General features: G+C 44.4%; 1 protein-coding gene across 13 annotated transcripts in view; it reads left to right on the top strand.

The window, feature by feature from the left end:
- Window positions 1–1,242: 1,242 nt before the first annotated feature.
- The window catches only part of DYRK4 (dual specificity tyrosine phosphorylation regulated kinase 4), a 48,024-nt gene continuing 32,342 nt past the window's right edge, over window positions 1,243–16,924 (top strand). For 4 of the 13 annotated variants that reach the window (XR_004287059.1, XM_032349060.1, XM_032349052.1 and 1 more), the window contains exons 1-3: window positions 1,243–1,340; window positions 1,619–1,699; window positions 7,002–7,095. Coding sequence is in view for 11 of the 13 variants with exons in the window: in XM_032349060.1 (XP_032204951.1) it covers window positions 1,303–1,340; window positions 1,619–1,699; window positions 7,002–7,095 (213 nt within the window). In the remaining 2 variants the exon portion in view is untranslated. Of the gene's footprint in view, window positions 1,382–1,618; window positions 1,700–3,125; window positions 3,363–5,099; window positions 5,122–6,445; window positions 6,651–7,001; window positions 7,096–10,950; window positions 11,007–11,137; window positions 11,165–16,924 lie in introns of those variants that run through there. The other 9 variants (XM_032349054.1, XM_032349056.1, XM_032349055.1 and 6 more) reach the window with 9 other exon arrangements.

The following is a 16,924-nucleotide window of genomic DNA, read 5'->3' as shown; positions in this document are numbered from 1 at the left end:
AACTTGTGTCACCTACATCCACTCTTTCCACCATTGAGCCCTATTCTGTGTGATTCCATTCCATTCTTTTCCCCTGCCCGTCCCACCGCCCCCCACCCTTTAAGCTTAGGTGACTTCAAACTCCAGTGGTCACATACATGACAATGACTGCCAAGTCGGGATTTATTTTTAGCCCTGATCTTGCTCTACAAAAGAGCCTGGTCCGTTGATAATCTGATGCAGTAAGTCATCAGTAAATCAGTAACATCCTTCCTACCCTCCGTGTTTCCCCCACTAGATTTTCTGTAAGTAAAGGGCACTGCCATCGACTGGAGGGCAGGGGGCACTTCCGCCCTTCACATCCAGTCCCTGAGCTCTTTCCCATTTTGTAGATTGCTCAGAACTGTTCTTCCACCTGCTGTCCCTTACTCTGAAACATTATCACTCACTACTAGCGGGCATCTTTGCCTTGATATTTAACCTACTCTGGCCTACCCTCCATTACCATATTGCCAGAAAGTTTTCTGAAATCTGAGCATGAACACCCCTCACCTTAAAATCCAGGTACATCCACCCTAGCCTGTTTAGTTCACGAGCTATTTCAAATCTGGCTATCCCCTGTCTGCTTCTTCAACCTGCGCGCACGCTGCCCACAGGCACTTTTGACTCCTGCCACACCAAACACGGCCAGCATCCGCGATACCACGTGGTCCCCTAGCTCCCGGCCTTTACACGGACTCTTATTTGCCTGCTTTACATGGCTAATTCCTATTTGGCCTCGGAGACGCAAATTCAACTCCGATCTTTCTAAAAGCTTTCTCTGAATGTCCGTTTCCTCCGGAGGCCAGACGCTATTCCTCCAGGTCACGCTACTGTCACCCGGCTAGAACTTTTGTTTTCATGCATTTGAAACCTGATTCAGAGTCAATGCTCAAACAGTGCTCATCTGATCACTATTTTATATCCGGAACTTTTGCTATGAGCTACCAGGAACCACAGACGTTTTGGAAGAGGGAGAAAAGTAGGGATAATTTCATGAGCCTGGGCAGTTCGGGGAACTCCAATCTGCCTATCCTTGGGATGTCCTTCAGCTCTACCTGGGGCGAGAGAACGGGAGTAGGGCGGGAAGAGAGGTGCTCTTTATGCCGCTGTGAACGGTGGTTTGGGACGGGACTAAAATCCAAGTCCTTTCGCGGCCGAAGTCACAAAAAGGGCTGCCAGAGTTTCTATGGCGACGGGAGGAGGGCGTGGTCCCCCACCCGCGCGGGCAGGGAGCCCCAGCGAGCGCCCCGAAGCGGCCTCCGGGCAGTCTGCGCCAGCCCAATGCAGCTCTTCCCACCTCCTGCCGGCGCCCGAACCAAGTAAGGCAGTGCGGGGCGCTAGCGGGGCAGAAGGTACCGCGGTGAGCCAGAAGCCTCTGGGGCAACGCGGGAAGAAGGAGGGGGAAGAGGGGAGAAGGGAGGTACAGATAATGCAAAATAGTAGGGGGAGTGTGGTTGGAGGAGAGAGAGGGGCGGGGTGTGGGCACGGACGGGAGGAAAAGTGCTCTGAACCGCTGCATCCTCACGACTTCAGCTGAGTGCGGGGTGGGGAGCGTTGGGATTTTAGGGAACTCATAAAGATCTGAAATTGCTTTCAGCCCTGACCCCGACAACAAGGGGCACAAAACTTGCCTCCCCCTTTATCTCCAGGGCGTGACTGGTCCTTTGGGAGGTCAAAGGTGAGCCTACAACCCCACACCTGCTGGTTGTCCTAGGATGTGGCTGGTACCAGACTATCCTGGCTCAGCCCATAGGCTTGCAGCCTCCATGCTCAACCAGAGCCAAGTGCAGGACAGCTTTAAGCTGTGTGTGGATCATAGGTCCGTACAGGGCGTCACTTTCCCTCTGGGTGGTCCTTGCCACTTTAAGGTAATGCTCATCCTAGGAAATATTTTCCTTAAAAGGGGGATGAACCATGCAAAATTTGGATTTAAAAAAAAATCTGTAGTTGATTCGTGGTGCTTGCTATATTTGAAATGTCCATCAGCCAATTCAAGGCTTAGGTAACTTGTGACCCCCCTGACCTCTATCTTAATTCAAGCTTCACTGTTCAGGTTTCAGTGGAGACAACCGAGAGTTCAAACTATGAAAGGAAAAACGTGTCCCTTGCTGCCATCTACATGTGTTCAGTATGTAAAATCCAGGATTTAATCGTCTACATGTGTTAAGTACATAAAATCTAGGAGTTCTAAGGAATTCTTCAAACCTGGACTTTGCCTTATTGACTCTAGGACTTAGGTGTATTCCTTCCCTCCTTGGTTTTAGTCCTTATCAAGAGGGTAATGATACACCTGAAAGGAGTCTCGAGTGGTGTGACAGCCACTCTTTGACTTCTGCCTTCTGCAGCTCCATACTGTCGCCAGCAACTTGGCTAGAACACATGCTTTGCAAACTTGTGGAGGACCCAGTGCTGGGGGTCCGTGGTTCTAGCTGATCCCAAATCCAACGTGACTGTTTTGTTACAGCTAAAAAGGGCAAACACCAGTCTAGTCTTCATTAATAGTAACAGAGCGACCAGGTGAGTGATGTGGAGATCTCACTGCCTGTACATAATCTAGACTCTAGAAAACTGTAGCCACTTAAAACAAGGTCATAAAAAAACTAGGAAGTAGAGAGGGACAATAACAATAAAAGTTCTTCCCCCCCCCCCCAAAGATTTTATTTATTTATTTGACAGATAGAGATCACAAGTAGGCAGAGAGGCAGGCAGAGAGAGGAGGCGGTAGGGGGAACCAGGCTCCCTGCTGAGCAGAGAGCCCCAATGTGGGGCTCAATCCCAGGACCCTGGGATCATGATCTGAGCTGAAAGAAGACACTTTAACCCACTGAGCCACCCAGACACCCCACAGTACAAGTTCTGTCATGCCTGAATACTCTGTCCTACCAAGATGTACTTGAAATAAAATGACAGAATGCCTGGTGATGGGTGGGTGCGGAGGCAAAAAGGCACTGTTCTGAATATTCAAGAGCTCTTGGGGTAGAAGGGTGGGTAGATGTGTTCTTTGTTGTTCCGTAGAGGATAGCAAGTATCCCTGGAGGACATGTTGCTCAATATCATTTCTTCCCAGCGTTTGCTGAGCACCAGCCGTATGTATAAACAGCCCGATGGGAAATGGGTTGCCTAGATAAACAGTGAGCTCTGTCACTGGAATATTCAAGCAAAGACCCAGTGGTTGCTGGGTGTGCTCTAAAGAGGATTTCTGCCAGGGTCGGAAAATGGATGAATGGCCCCTAACACCTCTTCCGGCTCCAACCATCCATGGACCATGAAGGGTTTCAGGGATAACGGCAGAAGGGCCAAGGAGTTTCCTTGCGGCAGTGAGAGTAACTTACATACGTTAAGTACGTTATCTCCTATTCACAGAAATGCAAAGGGAGTCCCTGCCAGTCCCACACAGCCATAATTTCTGCCCCAAACATAGCTCCCCAGGGTGTAAAGATCAATCTGCTTGGCAGCTGCAGTAAAAATACTGAAATCGTAACAGGTGAATCTCAAAAGATATATTTCCTTTCTGGGCCTTGAAGATTGGTGTACATAGATAACACATTATGTAAAAATACTATGTATGCAGAATGCTGGCCCCAGTGTTGATGGGTCTGTCATGCCCACGAGACCCTGAACTCCTTGAAAGCAAGGATTCTGTCTTATCTCTCAGTTCCCCATGCTTAGCATGGTCTCTGGCATTCAGATGGTGGTCTCAAGTTTTTTGATGAATTAACATAAACTATCTTAGATTTCTCTTTCTTCAACACATTTGTACCAAGAGCTTTCAGTAGACAAGCCATGGTCCTTGTCCCAAGGAGGACTATAAGAAACAAAATAAAATCCGAGCTCATCATTCTTGCCTCCAAGAGATTCACAATCAAGAAGAGATGAAACATATACCCCTAAAACAATTAACACTCAAGTTGTTGACCAAGTGACAAAATGATCTCCACACACAAAAGTGCTGAAATCTGGAGAAAGGAGATGGGTCTGGGCTGGAGAGGAAGGGAAACTGATCTTGGTGTGACATAATAGGAGGAAGTTTTTAAATTTTAGTTTCAGTTCTCAAAGCAGTATTCACTTTAGCTCTGAGATGTGTTATCTTTAACCCTTCATGCAACAGTTATAAACAAGATATAAATATTCTCCTGGTTCACCATTTATTTTGAGGATAAAAGGTGGCATTTGGGAAGCTTTGAATATAGCTTCTGTGTCATAGATTAAATTGAAGTCAGATTGAAAACATTACTAGGGAAAATGGCGTAAGATAGTCTTTGGTGACCATAGAATTCTCCAAAGGAGGGAACTGGTGGCATGAGTCGCAATAGACCTTTTCCAATCTGTCAGTATTTAATACAGTGTAGAACTGGAAGGGACATCAGAGGTCATCTAGTCCAGTCCTGTCATCTTGCAAATGAGGAGACTGAGTATAGACAAGGCATAGGACTTGCTCAGAATCTGAGGGCAGAAGGGAGACTAGACTCCAAGATCCCTCAACGTATTCTTCAGGTCTTCATGTTCTCTTTACCTACATGTTCTCTTCATCTGGAGTGCTACCAGAAGCTGAAGAGAGAAAAGAGCTCCACTTGCTGGCAAAGATACAGGGGGACTTGCACTATCTCCCACATCCCTGTGAAGTAGATGGAGGAGGCCTTGGCAGGAAAAATTGTATTCATTCTTACCCCATGTTTGAATTTGGCAACCCTCACATCGAACCGATGGCCCAAATTCTACCAGTTCTTTCTACCCAATTATTCCCAAGTTCCCACATCCACTGTTTCCTCACCCTCATGGCCTTGACTGAAGGTCCTCATCATCTCTTGCCTGGATGTTCAAGACAGCTTCCTACTTGAGCTCCTCCGAACCTGGCTCCATCGTATAGCCAGAGAGATGACCCTAAGTACAAATCTGATTTTGTCAGACTTAGAATGGCCCATGCGACTCTTTCTTTAGAGTCTAACCACATCTCTGGCCCTCCACCGGCAATGTCCGTGTGCTCGCACTTTCTGAAGAAGACAGAGCGCTCTCATGCTGTTGTGCTTGCAGTCTCGTCCATCAGCTCTGGACTCCATGCCTGTCTTGTTTGTTCTTCAAGGACAGTTCTGCTGTGCTCAGGTGTGAAGGCTTCCTCAGCTCTTCTAACAGATTCAGTCACCCCCCTGCAGTGCGCTCCGTTAGCTCTTTGCACTGGCCTCGGTTACTGCCCTGATTATAGGCATTGTACTGGCCTGTCTCCGTGTGTCTCCCTCCAAGATAAGGACAAACCAGAGGCTATGTCTGGTTTGTCAGAGGAATTATCTCAGCAGATGTTTATAGAAAGAAAGGAAGGGAAGAGAGAAGTGACATTATGATCATTTGAAGAGAAGCAACTAGTACTTTCTGTTTACTTTTGCGTAGGATTTTTTCATATTGTATGTGTGTTAAAATTCATGTTTCCACTCACCTCTCCCAGATCCACCCCTCAAAGGTAATTATTTTTAGTTTATGTTTTTCCTTATTCTTCAATATACCTGATTAAGACATGCAAACATCTTTTTTTTCCCTCTTTTTTAAAGATTGTATTTGTTTGAGAGAAGAGAGAGCGAGCCTGATCAGGGGAAGGGGTGGAGGGAGAGGGACAAGGAGACTCTCCGCTTAGTCCCTGCCTCAGGGCCCAGTCCTAGGACCCTGAGATCATGACCTGAGCTGAAGGCAAGGGGCTCAATGGACTAAGCCACCCAGGTGCCTCCATCTTGTTTTTTTCTTAAACAAATGTGGAATCATACATATTTTTCTGTTTTTATTGAATACATTACAAGGTATACATAGAGACTTACTTCATTTTTTAAAGTGATTGCATCATATCCTATAGTACACGTGTACCATATTTTTTAACTTCTTATTTATATATAGACAAGTAATTTCTGGGTTTTCAACATTATGAGGCGATAATAGTGGGTGGGACTTGTCTTGAGTCCTTTGAATAACTTCAGAATTGTGATGCTGTCACCATTTATTATAGGATCTGCAAGAACCTACCAATGGAGTGGTTTGCGGGAGCCAGGATAACGTTTGCACCGATCCCTGTTCTGTCCTTGTTCATATGTCCTTGGCTCCCTTGGCTCTTGCTAGAGTTAGAGGCTGAAAGGAGCGTCAAAGGGACACAAAGCAGAACCCCAGCCGCTGTCTGTTAATGGAACAGGCATGTAACAGTGGATTGAGAGCCTCCTAGACTCTTCCATTTACATGAATTCCCGCTTTAACCAGATTCCGTATACTTAATGTGAATTAGTTTTTCATCTTGCAGTGAGTTCATTATTCATACAGATCTGCTTTGAACAAAGAAGGTGCAAAAAAATGGCTAAATGAGATTGAGGCAAAGCACTTCTACCCATTGTCCCTTTTTCTTTTTCTGTAAGCAGTAACCTACCAAGTAACCACTAATATATTTATCTTTCAGAGCAAGAGGCGGTTGTGGAAAGAGAATGGTTTACTTTGCAGTGAGCTGGAGGAAATGGGTCTTTTTGTTTGGTGTCCTAAACTGCTGGCCACCTCATTAGCTCATCTTCCTCCTTTGACTGCTGTCTCCCTTTACCCTGAGCACCCAAGGACTGATGTCAAGATGCCCTCTCTCCTGACATCATCAGCCACCAGGACAGAAAAAGGGAGTTAACAGATAATCTGCCATTGCTTTTAGGCCTGCCACTGTATTTTTTTTAAGTATTTTTATTTATTTTTGAGAGAGAGCGAGGACAAGCAGGGGGAGCAGCAAGCAGAGTAAGAAAGAGAAGCAGATTTTCCACTGAGCAGGGAACCAGATGCTGGACTCAGTCCCAGGACTCTGGGATCATGACCGGAGCCAAAGGCAGACCCTTAACAGACTGAGCCACCTAGACACCTTAAGCCTGCCACTTTTTATCTCGAGGACTGCTTTGCATTCTTCCTATCCTTGGGTGCAGGGGCTATATTATATTTTGCTCCTACTGCCAATGTACTTTTTACTATTCTTCCCACAGGACTACCATGGATGCTAAAAAACCAAGGAATAGCAGTTTGACATCCTTCCCAATTTTGAAAGCAAGAAAGAAACAGAATCTCAACCCTGGGAAGGTAAAGATCCTTGACTGTCATTGGGCAGGGGAGGTATCATCATGAAGACTTGGGGACCTGAGACCAGGACTGACTGTTTTCCTCCTAGTACCTTTGATGACAGGATGAGGGGAAGTTCTGGTGTGGAGGGACCAGGCTGGTTGGCAGAGACAGGTCTGGGTGGGCTTGGAGGGAGATTGGCTGCCGGGCCAGAGTGGAGTTTCGTGAACTCCAGAACTGCAAGGCCTTCATTGAGCAGGTGGCTTGTGTTTGAGGACACCTTGGATTGGTGTCTGTACTACAGTCTTTTGTATTGGGCTCTGTATTTCTGGAACCACACAGGAGGTGTCCCAGAATTGTCCCAAACATTTCCAGAAAAGGTCTGTGTGTTTTGTTTTGTTTTTCCCTAACACAGACATAGTGTCTTTCTTTTTACCCAGCCTCAAAAACTAGTGAAACACCACAGCATAAAGGTAATTTTGTGATGTGGTCACAAGATTACTTCTTAATCAGATGTACTTTTTCATCTAATGCCCTCAGTTTGAGTTTCACACTGACTCAAAGATCATACTGGATCTTTGCTCTGAAAATTCTGTGGCAAACTTGAGCCCATGGCATTCAGGTTTGACTTTGAATCCTGCTTGTGTCACTGAATGGAAGAGCCAGAGTTCAATAGCCTATCTGAGATCCGATAAAAATTCTCCCCCCTGTAGATCACACACCACTTCCTTAAAATTATGACTCTTACATCACCTCTTTCAAGCAGTGTTCCTGATTTAGCCTTAATATTCTCTCCCTCTGGGTTATAACTCATAAAAATGAATCCTAATGCAAAGCCCACTGCCCCCCAACCCTACCCTTGGCATTACCACATACAACAGAAACCATTATTTTGTGATTCACAGTCACAAAAATTTACTAATTCCTAAAACATTTCTTTTGACAAAACAATATAAAACATTTAAAATAATAAGTCTACATCAAAACAGGATAATATAATAAAGACAACGTTCTGTCCAAATTTAAAAATATTGTGCAAACAGATGGTCTTGGTTACGACTTAGAAAAATCATCACAGGTTTTGCAAATTGTATCTATTTTCTTACCTTCTTGAGCTCATATTTATTGAGTATTTGGGTGTCTCTCACATGAACTTTAGAGGCAAGTTCAATTATTATCCTCATTTTACAGATGGGAAAGCTGAAATTCAAGTGGATTTAACCAGCCATTGCCATACAACATTGCGTGGCAGATAGAATGCAAACCCATAGTCTTAACTACTCTTTTCCATGCCTCTTTGTTGAGTAAAGTCATTTAACTCTGTTAAATGTTGTTGCATAAAGTTCCATAATATATTTATATTAATTTTAAGGAAAGCATATTCTGCTATAGTTGCTATGATAGGAATTAAAAAAAAATCACACTGAAGATAAATTCATTGATGTTATATTTTTTTAACTGCCAACAATTACCAATACCATTTAAAAATACTTTCTAGGGGCCCCTGGTGGCTCATTTGGTTAAGTGTCCGACTCTTGGTTTCAGCTCAGGTCATGATCTCAAAGCCCTTCGAGGAGTCTGTTTGAGATTCTCCCTCTCCTCCCTCTCTCTCTGCCCCTTCCCTGGCTCATGCGGACGTGCACATGTTCTCTCTCTCTTTCCCAAAATAAAAAATAAAAATAAAAAATATTATCTAAACTTACTGCTATTGTCTTTACATTGGTAATTATTCTTATGGGCCCTAAATAAATGTCTTTTCACCATATGTTCATTTTTCCCAATGGACTTCTCCTCTAGTTGAGCTGAATAAGTCTAAGTAAGGAAAGACAAACAAATCAATAACCGTTCTCAGCACATGAAATCTTGGGTTTCAGTGGATAGTTACAATATTAATTGGAGAATGAAAAGAATGAATTATAATCTCTTCACCTTAAGAAACTTGGACGATGAGAGTACTATGGGTCTCAGCATATTAACTATCCCAAGCAAGTGTTGAAAAAATATTTTATGTAAATTGATAGTAATTTATATTTACTTCATGGCATTCGATGTTGTAACATTAAAGTTATAACTATAATATTTATAATAATAAATACTTAAGTATTTTAAATATAGATCTGGGTAGTGTTTCAGCTAAGGAAGTTTTAAAAATGTTGTTTTTAATAACTGATGTAAGACAACAGTGTGATCCTCTAGATAGTAGTATATGCTTCTTTAAAAGATGCCCCCATTCATTTGGCTAAAACACAGTAAAATATCAAAGAGCCATCTGCAACAGAGAGATCTCCACAGGGAGTGCTTTGTCTTGGATGCCTGTGGAGAGTCCACATCCTTTCAATTAGCCGGCAAGGATCACAGAGTCTCCCAGTGGCTTCCAGTGACATAGGTTCTCTGTGCACTTGAGGAAAATGGCCTCACGGTAGAGTTTATCCGAACTGCCGGCAGAGGGACCGTCCTCTCTTCCGGTCCTCATTATCTCAGTGAGTGAGTCCATTGCACAGCATTTGGCTTTTCTGTCACTCTGTCCGAAGGAAATGTGTTGTCTCGTGGCCAGCTTCTGGGACTGAAGACTCTGTTAATTTAGAGTGTGACTTTACAGTTTTTCTGTCAATTAATGAACAAGTGCTAGAAAGTACATCCTAAGCCCTCTAAAGGCATGCTTTCTGTTTTCAGCACTAGAAAAACAGGGATTTTCTCTTTCATTTCTCTCCTACCCATCCAACCATTTAACTGCTGAGTACCACCTCCTTGGACGTGCCTTCGCTCACCATTCTTTCTAATTATATTATGTAGTTGTTTGTTTAACTTGTTTACTGTTAGCCTCGCCCTCTGGAACCATAAGGTCCAGTATTGCAGCCACTGGCCACGTGAGACTATGGAGCCCTTGAGCTGGGGCTCGTCCAACTGGAGCTGTGCTGCACATGAAAAAGACACACCACGTTTCAAAGACGTGGTGTGCGAAAAGGAATGTGAAATACCTTAATGATAGCTTTTGATAATTGGGTGAGTTTTGTAGTATGTTAATAACTCAATGACATGGATAATCTTCTTAACTTCCCTTTCTCCATCTGTAAAATGAGGGCATTTGATTACAGATTCCTTAAGGTGGCTTCCAGCACCATAAATGTCCAAGCTCCACTCAACAGAAGGCCGGAAGGGGAAACGTCATCCCCAAGGCCATGCACTGGGGACAATAGAAAATGTCTCCAAGCACTTAGGCTTTCGGGCTCCTGCTCTTGCCCCCCCTCAAGCCCTAAAGACATCCAGGCTGTCCTTCCTCCACCTTCACCAGGGACATAGCCTGGTGGGCAGGGCTCCAGAGAGGACACTGCGTCAGTGAGATGAAAGCCTCAGTCTTCCCAAGTGGCTGGCCACGTTCACTCTGTTAATGGGTCTCCCGAGTCCAGGCTTGGCTGTGGGTATAAGCAGGAGGCTACTCTTTTCTGTCCAGACATCCTGGGCTTCTTCACACAGCAAAGGGACTTTCATGGCAGAATCTTATTTACAAGTGGCAATGGAGAGATGCTGCAACTTGCTTAGGCTCTGTGCAGCGACAGTAGCTTAACGCCTTACCTGGGGATGTGAGGAGCCTAGCAACTGTCTCCCCCAGCTCTCTGCAGTGCTCGGATGATCCTAATTGTCAAACTTGTTGTGTTCTGTAGCAAGTCCCCAAAGATTTATTTTCTCTCTTCTTGTCACACCCTCTCTCTGCGTTAAGGCATTTGTTTTGAACTCACAGTTGCTCTGGCTTCTGGGAAGGGATTATGGAGCTTACAAGGAGGAAGCTGTGATTTGAAATCACAGAACTTGAGTTTCATCTGCCCACCCAACCTTGATCATGCACTTGGATTTTTTTTTTTCTTTTTTAATTAACAGGAAGGAGGAGGAGACGAGGAGGAGCCAGCTAAGAAAATAGAAAAATAGCTGGTGAGGTATGATCGAGGCAGGTGTTTTGATAGAGGTGTCTGCCTTTCTGAAACATCTGGGTGGCCCAGGGGCAGGAGACCAGGTTGGCCTTGATGCCTGCTGAGAATCCGTTTGTTTTCTCCCCTGAACTTTGCAGATGAGGACATCTGGGGCTCAGTCCAAGGTAATAAGACAAGACAGTGTATCTCGAGATTCTGTTCTAACTAACCTACAAGGAACCCTATCAGTGAGGGGGCAGGAAATGTACTCCCTTGTGATTCATGGTTAAACTGTGCATGTTGGGGATGGGGGCTTGGCATGAGGAGAATGCAAAGTAGGGAAGGTGAAGACACAGTGGCACCAGGGAGAGGACACTGATGCAAGACACGGGATTGGTGCAATTCTGTCCTCCATTCGGACATAGAAGTTACATGTCTGTGTGGTTGATGATGAGAATGTGCTCCTGTCTGATAGGATTTGTGAAGACCTTCTTTCCTAAAATGAGCGATCTCTTTCACCTAGCTCCCCAGCACCGGGAAGCCTTCTGTGAGTAGAGATTCATTTATTTGCACCAAAACACTTTCTTTTCTTTCTCTTTGAAAAATGCAGTTACCTTTGAGAAGAGGTATTGGCAGGGGAATTCTCTTATGTGCTTTTGCTGATTAGGAGGCATTCCTTCCAAAAGGAAGTGCTGGGGAGCAGGACAGCGCTAGCTCCCCTGGTGAGAACTGAAGCCACTAGAAGAGGGAATATGGAGATACATGGGGAGAGGGCGGACTACCAACCAGGAACAGAGTCTTCGAGGACAAGGACTAGGGTTTCCTCTTCTTCAGTCTGTCCCTTTTCTTTCCCTTCCTTCCTTTGGCAAATATGTAAGGCTCAGAATTCTGAGATAAGACTCCTATTTTTTTTATTAAAGGGGACCACTGCAACAGCCGTCTAAACCAGGGATATGGTGGGCAGAGTCTTGGAGGAATATTTATGGAGGAACATAATTATGCTATCCATGGTAGGAAACCATAGATGACAATTAGCAAGTTTGTGAAAACATTCTCATTCAGTCCTGTAAGTGGGAGGTTGTGCTAACTGCAGCCAGCTTGTGTTGAATAATTTAGATTTATAACAAAGGCACCTCCCTGTGACAACATACACAGAGGCAGCCTTCATTAGAAACAGCCTATAACTAATCCTATTATCCCAGCAAGGAAGATGGTATGCCCCGTCCCTGCAGGTGGTCCCAGATCAATCCAGGCTCCTATGACTATAGATGCCATGGATATTGACACCTGGCTAGGCACTCTGGGGACCCCTAAATGAACCCGCCAGAGGGAATAATCTTGAGAGGCCTCCTGTTTCCTGCCATAGACTCTTGTTGAGGGCAGATAAGAATTCACAAAAAATTAGGAAGTATACGTACATATCAAGGACATAAAGGAAAACCAAGTTCAGAGTGGGAAGGTATTAATTCCAAAGGAGGGGATGTCATTAGAGTGTGGTTTCCATTCTGGCTGCAAATTACTCACTTGGAGTGCTTTTTTAAAAATATGGGTTTCTGGGTTCCACCACTAGGTAGGTTGGAGATGATGTATTTTAAGAGCTTTTCAGGAAATTTGAAACCCCGGACTCTGTGCTTTAGCATACTGCCTGCCACATGGAGGTGCTCAGTAAATTTGTTAAAAATGAATGCGTCACTAAGGTCCATCCAAACTCTGGTTCCAGGTATCACCCCAGCTTGGGGAGGCAGGAAGCAGGTGTTCCTGGGAGAATCCTTGAGTCCAAGTTACAGGAATCAGCAACCAGAATCGTTTGGCATCTTTTAGTTATTTTGCCCGATTGTTGGGGACAAGGGTTGGGGGGTGCAGAAGCTGGGTTTCAGCTTTCCCACCTTCCTCTGAATCAGGTTTTAAGCCAAACTCAGCTTTTATTTGAGCTGACTTTTGCAAAGTAGTGAGATAGAATTAGCCATTTCTTTTGCTGAGAAAACAAAAGAAGAGAGCCCAAGGGATTCCAGTTCAGAAGACAAAAGCACAAGAGAGGTGGAGGAGGGGCCCAGGGTCAGAAGTTGAGACACCAGGCTTCTGATCAACCTCCCTAGTCACCATGCATGTTGGTGCAGGGCCTGGACCCTCTGCGGTCTATTACCAGTGATGGCAAGCTTAGCTGGAGACCCTAGGGGAATCCCAAGATTCAAATGTGGGCCTTGATGTGGAGAATCCTAGCAATCTGAGCCCACTTGTGAGCAGAGGGGTCTACCTCCCTTCGTGTGATCTGCACAGTGCAGTGACCATGCTCTGAGGCTCTGAGTCCAGGTTCCTTGACAGTGTCTCCTCAGATCTAACTTTCTGTGCTTCAGGCTCTCAGGGAAAGAGTGCGCCCTGCCAGTGTCACTCTCTTTCCCCACTAGTGTTGATATGAACCATGTAGACTTCTGTGTTGTAATATTGCTTTTTAAAACAATGATATTTTCTGTGTTATAAAAGCAGTACATGTTCATATAAGAAGCTTGGAAAATAAAGGAGCCTCACAGTTCAATTCTGGCTGTTGAGACCTCCAGGAACAGTGATACACACAGAAAAGAGCCATGAAAGGACCTCGGTGGCATTCTCAGATGCCCTGCCTTTTTATCTCCTGGCTCCTCCAGAGGTTTTCTCCAGCCTCAGAACAGTGTCCAGGTCTTAGACAGCATAGGAATCACTGCCTATGCTAGGTACCCCTGTGCATAAAATCTTTTTTATACTGAGGACTCTACATTTGGATAGAGAGCTCATGACTATTAGAGATTCCCACTGCAGTGGCTCAAAGGTCAGTGAGGGACCATAGTACAGTGTTACGAAGCTCCTGGTCTTAAAAGAAAAAGTCTTTTTTGCCACTGTGCATGTGGGAGATCATACTCTCTTCTTCCTGCGTCCTGGGGATGTTGTGATAGAATGAAATGTTGTTGTGGGACATCCGGTCCCTATTGAGGAAGGCTGGAGACAAACAAGCAACAAGTTGGTAAAGTTGTGTGACCCACTGGTAGAGGTGTGCACGGATATAAAAGCCAGCAACCCTTGGGGCAGACAAGCCTTGGGCAGCATCCTGTGCTGGTAGCATCTGTCTGTGAGTTGCCTTCTCTTTTTACCCTGCGTTGTCACACAAAGGTAATTTTTTATAGTCTGTTATGTTGTAACAAAGTTCAGGAGGCACTCTTCTATACAATGGTTCTCAGTATTGGTTCCATGAGAGGATTAAGGATCCACTCAAGACACTCCCAAGTACCACTTAAATGAGTCTTCCAGACAAATGGGACTTTGGAGGTTGCATCTTGTCCAACCCTCTGAGCCCATGCATATTTCTCACAGTGGCTTATTGGTGGACTTGGCCTTTCCAGTGATAGAGAGCTCACTAGCTCCTAAGGACTCCCACTCCATTTTTGGACAGCTCTAAGCTCTAGAAAATCCTTTATATTGAGCTAGAAACTACCTCTCTATAAATTCCACACTTTGTCCTCATTCTGTCCTGCAGATCATGTAGAACAAGCTTATAGTGAATCATAAACTATAGCACTTCTGATACTACCCCTCCCCTCAGGAGTTTTGTTTGTTTTATTAATACCCTTCTCTTCTTTTTAAGATTTTATTTATTTGACAGAGAGATAGTAGGCAGAGAGGCAGGCAGAAAGAGAGGAGGGAGTAGGCTTCCCACTGAGCAGAAAGCCCGATGCAGGGCTTGATCCCAGGACCCTGGGATCATGACCTGAGCCGAAGGGAGAGGCTTTAACCCACTGAGCTACCCAGGCACCCCATTAATACACTTTTTTAAGAACAGTTTTATACTTGTAGAAAAATTGAGCAGATAGTGCCGAGTCCCCATATATCACTCTGTACCCCACACCCAGTTTCCCTTATTATTAAAATCTTGTATTTGTGTTGTACTTCAGTTGTAATAATGAACTGATAGTGATACACTTTTTTAGATTTTTAAGATTTATTACTTATTTTAGAGAAAGAGAGCATGCACGGAAGTACAGAGAGGGACACAGGGCAGAGGGGGAGAGAGAGAGAGAGAGAATCTCAAGCAGACTCCCTGTTGAGCATCAGTGCCCAACAGGGGGCTTGATCTCACAACTCTGAGATCATGACCTGAGCTGACATCACAAGTCAGATGTTTAACACACTAAGCCATGCAGACACTGAATTCTTATTTATTTTTATTTTTTTAAAAATTCAGATAATGAGGGCGCCTGGGTGGCTCAGTTGGTTGAGCAGCTGCCTTTGGCTCAGGTCATGATCCTGCACTTCCAGGATCGAGTCCCGCATCGGGCTCCCAGCTCCTTGGGGAGTCGGCTTCTCCCTCTGACCTTCTCCTCTTTCATGTTCTCTCTCACTCATTCTCTCTCAAATAAATAAATAAAATCTTAAAAAAAAAAAAAAACTAAAACAATCTTCTAAAAAAATAAAAAAATTCAGATAATGATACTTTTTTTTTTTAGAAGATTTTATTTACTTATTTATTTGACAGAGAGACAAACAATGAGAGAGAGAACACAAGCAGGGGGAGTGGGAGAGGGAGAAGCAGGCTTCCCACCAAGCAGGGAGCCTGATGCAGGGCCCAATCCCAGGAACCTGGGGTCATGATCTAAGCTGAAGGCAGACGCTTAATGACTGAGCCACCCAGGCGCCCCAAGATAATGATACATTTTTAACTAAACTCCACACTTTCGGCAGATTTCCTTGTTACCTAAGGTTCTTTGTCCGCTCCAGGTTCCTATCTAGGCTGTGACAGTTTCTCAGACTTTTGTTATTTTTGATGATCTCGACAGTTTTGAGGACTGTTGGTCATGTATATTGTAGGATGCCTTTCTATTGGAATTTGTTTTTCTCATGATGTCATTGGGGTTGTAGGCTTTGGGAGGAAGCCTACTTGAGGTAAAGGGCCATTTTCATCCATCATATCAATGGTCCATGTTATCCACATGGTTTATGGTCGCTCATGTTGATTAGATTACCTGGCTAAGGTAGTCTTTGTCTAGTTTATCCTGTAAAGTTGCTTTTGTTCCCTGCTTTCCATGCCATACTTTCTGGAAACAAGTCACTATGCACAGCTTAAAGGGTGGGGAGTTATGCTCTCCTCTTCCAGGGTGGAATGTCTGTGTAATAGGAACTCTTCTGCATGGGAAGCTTGTTTCTTCTCCCCTATTTATTTCTTTATTAATTTATTTACATCAGTATGGATTCATAGATATTTATTTTAAACTTTGAGTTATATCCAACACTACTTTATTTTTTTTGTTAAAATTTTTCTAGCTCTGGCCATTAGGAACTCTTTCAGTTGGTGCCTGTGTCCTTTTGACACACTTTCATCAATGTGTTGTTGCTGTTTGTTTTGTAGCCCTTCTTTACTTTATTTTTTAAATTTAATTTTATTTTTTCAGTGTTCCAAGATTCATTGTTTATGCACCACACCCAGTGCTCCATGCAATACATGCCCTCCTTAATACCCACCATCAGGCTCACCCAAACCCCCCACCCCCTCCCCCTCCAAAACCCTCAGTTTATTTCTCAGAGTCCACAGTCTCTCATGGTTCATCTCCCACTCTGATTTCTCCCAACTCCCTTCTCCTCTCCTTCTCCCGATGTCCTCTTGTTATTTCGTATGTTCCACAAGCAAGTGAGACCATAAGATAATTGGCTCTCTCTGCTTGACTTATTTCACTCCACATAATCTCCTTCAGTCCCATCCATGTTGATATAAAAGTTGGGTATCCATCCTTTCTTATGGAGGCATAATACTCCATAGTATATAGGGACCACATCTTCCTTATCCATTCGTCTATTGAAGGGCATCTTGGCTCCTTCCACGGCTTGGTGATTGTGGCCATTGCTGCTATGAGCATTGGGGTACGTATGGCCCTTTCTTACTTTATGTCAGTAGAAGATTCTCCAGGCTCATCCTGTGCATTTCC

The sequence above is a fragment of the Mustela erminea genome, chromosome 6 (genome assembly GCF_009829155.1).
Source record: "Mustela erminea isolate mMusErm1 chromosome 6, mMusErm1.Pri, whole genome shotgun sequence".
Lineage (NCBI taxonomy): Eukaryota > Metazoa > Chordata > Mammalia > Carnivora > Mustelidae > Mustela > Mustela erminea.
This window is presented reverse-complemented; position numbering and strand designations above follow the sequence as displayed.